The sequence below is a fragment of the Trypanosoma equiperdum genome (assembly GCF_001457755.1).
Source record: "Trypanosoma equiperdum strain OVI genome assembly, contig: ctg_1007, whole genome shotgun sequence".
NCBI lineage: Eukaryota > Euglenozoa > Kinetoplastea > Trypanosomatida > Trypanosomatidae > Trypanosoma > Trypanosoma equiperdum.
This window is the reverse complement of record NW_027122958.1, coordinates 3,027-9,009: the sequence shown is the minus strand read 5'-3', so window position 1 is coordinate 9,009 and position 5,983 is coordinate 3,027. Positions and strand designations below refer to the sequence as shown.

General features: G+C 40.6%; 2 protein-coding genes across 2 annotated transcripts; both read left to right on the top strand.

Moving 5' to 3' along the window:
* Nucleotides 1-792: 792 nt before the first annotated feature.
* Nucleotides 793-1,314, top strand: TEOVI_000756900 (Trypanosome variant surface glycoprotein (A-type), putative; the record flags this gene model as incomplete). Its single annotated transcript, XM_067219896.1, has 1 exon — nucleotides 793-1,314. The coding sequence occupies one exon, from the start codon at nucleotides 793-795 to the stop codon at nucleotides 1,312-1,314; it is 522 nt and encodes a 173-aa protein (XP_067075997.1).
* Nucleotides 1,315-4,199: 2,885 nt separating this feature from the next.
* On the top strand, nucleotides 4,200-5,702 carry TEOVI_000756800 (uncharacterized protein; the record flags this gene model as incomplete). The annotated part of the gene is made up of 1 exon (XM_067219895.1): nucleotides 4,200-5,702. One exon carries the CDS (start codon nucleotides 4,200-4,202, stop codon nucleotides 5,700-5,702), a length of 1,503 nt encoding a protein of 500 aa, XP_067075996.1.
* Nucleotides 5,703-5,983: the final 281 nt, after the last annotated feature.

The following is a 5,983-nucleotide window of genomic DNA, read 5'->3' as shown; positions in this document are numbered from 1 at the left end:
CGACGGAGGGGGTTTAAATCCGTTGTAAAACCGCTCGGCCTTATAAGAGAAGTTATAACCGCTGATTCCACGGTAGGTACACTAAATGAGCCATACATAGCCAAGCAAACGTACAGGCTATCATCAATATTCGAGGCCAATTCACCAGTAAAGAAGCAGGCTGCAATAGCTCAAGAGTGCTGCAAACCTAACGATTGGCACCGTATCTGGCAGAAAAATAAAGAAACCTTGCAGACCTATGTCTGAGTGCACAGCGCGATTTTTGGCAGCTCCATTCCATCGATGGAAGGCGATGGGGCTGAATTGCTTTCCAAAAAGGTCAGGAAAGCAAAAAAGAGTAGAAAATCAAAATGAAGTATTTTGGCCCAAATGCTGGTACAAGAAAACAGACATACAAGTGTATGTGCATGTAATTCAACCGCAGTAAATACAAGACGAGTGGATGACGGTAGAAACCTTTTGGCAGAGGGAGAAAGAGTTGACGGCTGGCTCTAAACTATATATCCGTCATCGACTCTGACAACCTCAGCTACAAGACTTTAAGTTTCAGGTGTGTGGTATAAAACCCCGAGTAACTCACACGGAACGAGTTGTAAAACTGCAGGAAGAATACCTATAGAGAATTCTTTGAATTTGTCAATAACTTATGTTTTAACTTGGTGTGTAATTCATTACTCTCAGCGGCCAGATATATCTAGTGCTCTCCGTGCGGTGAGTCAAAAAGTGAAGGCAAGCAGAGCCTAAACAAAAACGAAGCAGATGGACATTAGAATGATTACTTTATTAAAGGTGATGTCGGCTTTAAGTTTCGTGGTCACAACGGGGTCAGACGCCGCAGAAAGTAACGCAGTCGGTCACGCGGCAGCGACAAAGCTGTGCACACTCATAAAGAACAACAAAAAAGCAGCAGAAAGCACGACCGCGAGACAAAAGCATTTAATACCGGAAATTGTCAATCTAAAAACGCTAAGTTTAAAGTCAGAGGAGGCAGCATATGTAGCGAAAAAGGACGATGCCCCGGCGCTAACGCTCTTCGCCGGCTACATGCACAAAAAAATGAAGGAAAGCCTTGCGGCACTGGAAAATCTTTCCCCAAAAGCATCCGTAGCCGCTGCGGCTCTAGGTTACACAGACGGTAGGTTAGACGAAACCACCAGTGTATTCAACCAAGCGGTGTCAAGCATTCCAGGAACCGAATATTGCCTGCAAGCGAAATCAGGAGGAAACGGCAACAACAAGATAGCAACCGAAGATGCAGTCTGCGTTGCAGCGATGCAGATAGATCCGGTACCAGGCTTTGCGCACTCGAAATAAGACTACAGCAAACACACGGCACTAGCAGGAGGCAGTGGAGCATCGGAAAGCACTAGCAACACCTGCCAGCTCACCAAAATCTCAAGCAGCGGAGGGTAAGAGGCAACAACTGGCGGACCTGATCAAGTTTATTGGGGCGGCGGAGCATTAAAAGTAGACGGGATAACCCCAAACGTCTAGCCACTAACAGCAGCAGCATGCGACCAAACCGCAGAAAACATTAAAAGCCACCAGAAAGCGCGTCAAGCCTATGATAAATTCCACGCAGCGGCAGGAGCGACGACAACGCCGACCGAGAACAACTATGACAGCTGGCAAGGCGACGAAGCGCTTCTGGATGTAATAGCCAAAACGCTTGAAGCACAGACGAATAGACCAAAAATAGAAAAAATCTACGGCAGCGTAACAGCAATGCGAGACAAGCCTCTCGGCGGCACCCAAGCAGAATTCACATCAAAAGTGTGGGATAAGTTACAAAAAACAAAACTAACATACAGCGATGGCACAACGCTAAAAAGCGAACTCGCAGAAGAGATTAACAGTGATGAAAGCTTCGCCAAAGCGACGTTCAGGTGTCTTCAAGCAAAGAGGAAAGAAGCTCTAAAGCCAAAACTTCAACAGCAACACTGTCAAAACGACAACGCAGCCCATAAACCGGAAGAAGTTTGTAACGCGATAGAAGAACAAGCGAAGTGTGACGGAACTCCAGGATGCCATTTTAACAAAACAAAAGAAGGAAAAAAGTGCACCTTGAAAAAGACAGTAAAAGAAAAACTAGAAAAAGCAAACCAAGTACTGAAGAGACAAGTACCGGTGTAGAGTGCAGTAAACTTGACAAAGAAAAATGTGGGAAAAATAATGAAGACCAAACCACAAAAGTTTGCGGATGGAAAATAAAAAAATAGTGATTGGTCTGATAAAGGAACTTATAAATCTCGTGATTCTAGTTTTCTCGTCAATAAGAGATTGGCTTTGACTGTTTCTGCTTTTTTGAATTTCTTGTATTTTGATAATTATAAGTATTTTTGCTTAACTTTATGAAATACTGTGAATTATAAGAAATTTTGCTATATCTTATAAAACTTGATATATTTTAACACATTTTGATAAACACTGAAAATTATGAAGATAATGAATTTTAGTAATTTTTGGTATGAATGTAGGCTATTGATGCAAAGTAGTAGTTCGATCGAATATGAGAAATGAGTACCACAGTATTATAAAATTTTCTAATTTTGTTTATTTTGTAGATATTACTTAGGGTTATAATATAAATAGTGATATAAAGAAAAATAATAATAATGATAGGAGAGTGTTGTGAGAGTGTATATAATAATATTATAATGAAAGTGGTGGTGGAGACCTTATAGAAACGAAAATAGATGCTTTTTAAACAATGGCAGTGGTGCTATGGGAGAAAGTGAGTGAGAGAGTACGAGGACTATTATATGGGGAAGTGCAGAAATAGAGATCTAATATGAGAATTTTAATAAAGTAACATGGATATAGGCAACATTATTTTCGCGGAGGTGATGAAGGGTGGCATGATGCGAAGACACGTTGCATTATCCTGAACAAATGGAGCCACTGGACCATCCTCGGAAAAACCTAAAGAAAAAAGAAGGAAAATACCTTGTGGAACAACATAATACGCGACAAGCAAAGAACGGAATAAAATGATGGATGGAGATTACATGGCAAATTTTACGCAGAAGTGGCTGGATAAAGCACTAGATATTGTAGTGACTGTAATTTTTTAATCGAATGGCGGATGCTAATTTCCACCTGTGACGAAGGCGAAACCGAAGCAGAAACAAGAAAAAGGGACTTGGTTAGTGTGAGATAATGGATAATTCTTAAAACTCAAATATAGTAATGAGTACTGGTAATCATGGAAAACGATATAATATTATATGGACAACAATTATCAAACGGGGACTTCTATTGAATTACTAATTCTTTGGAAAAAATTTAAAAAGTAGAATGTATTAGATAGCGTATGTATGAAAAGATAAGAGAATTTTATGAGGTTGTAAAAATTGGCAGTGATGCAACTCAAATTCCTTATTTTTATACTTTTTAGACTAAGATATTTTAAGGAGCGATTAATCCATATAATATTTTTTGTTGATTGCAAATGCATGAATTACATTAACAGAAGAACACCAAAGAGGAAGGCCCTTTATAGACCCAAAATACTCATTCTAAAATGCTGTTAACCAAAATTTATAACCAGATTATCAAAAAAACACAAGGTCATTCGTTTCTTGTATAAGAACAAGAATCAGGGGGTTGTTTTGAGTAATAAGGAAACGAGAAAATTAGCATATGATATAAGCCATTGGGAACAATAAATTAAAAAACTATCTTTTTTCGAAATATATGTGTAGAAAGTATAGTTTACATTTAAATGTAAAGATTCTTCGTGTTAAACTGTGAACTATTATCAAAGATTCGGCACAAAAAAGTTAATCAAACCACCGGACTAAATTTAAAGACTCAAACAGGCAGCGAACAAATAGGCGCCCCGAAACCATAATATTAAAGAATTATACAACAGTTCAAAAATTGGGATAACAGAGAGCAGGATAGAAAATTCCACAACCACCTTTGTTTTGAGACGGTAATTGAACACAAAAAGTAGACAACAAACCAAAAAAGCTTATTCTTAGCAGAAAAATGCGCCGATGTCGACGCGAAACACGACGGCACTGGAGAAAAACGTTAACAAACAAAGGCACAACAATGATAAAGAAAGCAAAAAAATCCTAAAAACTGGCAGGAGCACAATGGCACACCATTTCTTTAATTATAAACATTAGAAAACTAAAAGGCCAAGCTAGTAACCTAGCGCTCAAGTGACTAAAAGAGGTTTGGCAGACCATATGATGATTACTAGTTGTGTTTTTCTGGCTGTTTTTTTCGGCACGTGGGGGTCCGGCCAGGCAGAAGCAGACAACCCAGAAGACACCATCAACAACCTAGCTACAGACTTTTGCACGCTCGATATATACCACGAAGCACTACAAAATGAGCTACATGGCTGGTTAACGACATCTGCAAACCGAGCAACTGAACTAGCGCAGGAAGCAAAAAAACTGAAACTACCGGAAACCGCATACAGAGGCAAAGAAAAAGGACCCGCCTACTTTGTACTGTCAACAATCGCAACCGACCAAGCTACAGCAGCAGCGGCCCAGGCAAGCAACCTGATCGCCGCAGCCGCCCCAGCCCTCCAGATCTTAGCTAAGCGACAAGCTGAGCTTGCAGTTCTAGCATCTCTAGCATCAGCACCAAAGGCGGCGCCGACAAGCCACGCTGCAGCCGCAACGGGCCGGACAATCTTAAAAACATCCGGCAGCAACAACAGGATTTGCAAGGCGGAAGTTCAACCCAAAACGGTTTACAAAACAGACTGCTCGGCAGGAGCACGCCACAAACCGAAGCTGCAAACAATAGGAAGCCACATTCTCAAACTAAAAAAGCTGAAAACAGTAAAATCTGCTGACATAAAACAGCCAAAACTAACTGTAACAGCGGAAGGTGAAGGTACTCTATCCAACGCCAACACCTGGGAAGCAACAAGCGACAACAAAGGCTGCGAACAGCACTCATCAAGTGCAACGACAGCTGTGCTGGCCGCGAATGCAATAGCGGTGGCAGCGGTTGAATTCGAGGCAACTTCCACGGCGCAGGAATTAACCCTGGCAGAAGCTGCTGCCGCCGAAGAAGCGTCAGATCAAAAAGTCAGCGACAACGAACGGCGACTGCTGACAAGCGACAAAGAACTAGCGAAGGCCATTGTGTCAGCACAAGTGGCTTACAAGCAGCCGAACAAACCACTAGCAGAATGGACACTAGCAGAAGCCGCCAGCACTCCAGTCGCCAAGGAGCTCTATAAAGCCCTACAGTCACAAAAGGCAGCACCAAAGGCAACAGATGCAGCAACAGAAGCAATAGCTGTAATGCTATTCAAAAAAGACGCAGGCAACGTTGGAACGGAATTTTTAACACCACTGACAACAGACAAGCATGCGATCCCTGGCGACGGCAAAGCAATAACCGACAGCACAGAGAATTTTTCAGCAGGAACAAACTTTGATAGGGCCATGGCTTATTTTTATGCGACGAGACTACCGCCACAAATCCCAAGTGCGCCAGGAACAAAACCCAGCGGAAGTGGAGAAGGAGATTCAGCAGAAAAAGCCGAAGAAAAGAAAGACGGCGATAAAAAAGATGCGGAGTGCACAGGCACCGTTGAAACTGATTGTGACACGAAAAAGTGTGATTGGAACGCAGAAAAAAAAGAGTGCAAAGTCAAGGAGGGGGCTCGTATTATTTTAACTCTAATTAATACTCCTCTTTGGCTTGCATTTTTGCTTTTATAAAACTTTTAGGATTTTTGTTGAAATTTATAAAATTTATGGAAATTATGTAAGGAACTATAATACTAAAATTACAAAAATTTACATATTTTTCGATATATTTTAACATTTTTCTAAAACCTTTTAGAAAATATGAAATTTTTAGTAAAGCGTGCATGAAAGTGGCATATAGGTTTCAAATAGTATACTGATAGGGTGTGCAAAATTGTATTATTATAATTATGATTATTATGTTTATTTTGTTTACAATAGTTAGTATAATAATAATAATCTTGATAATGATA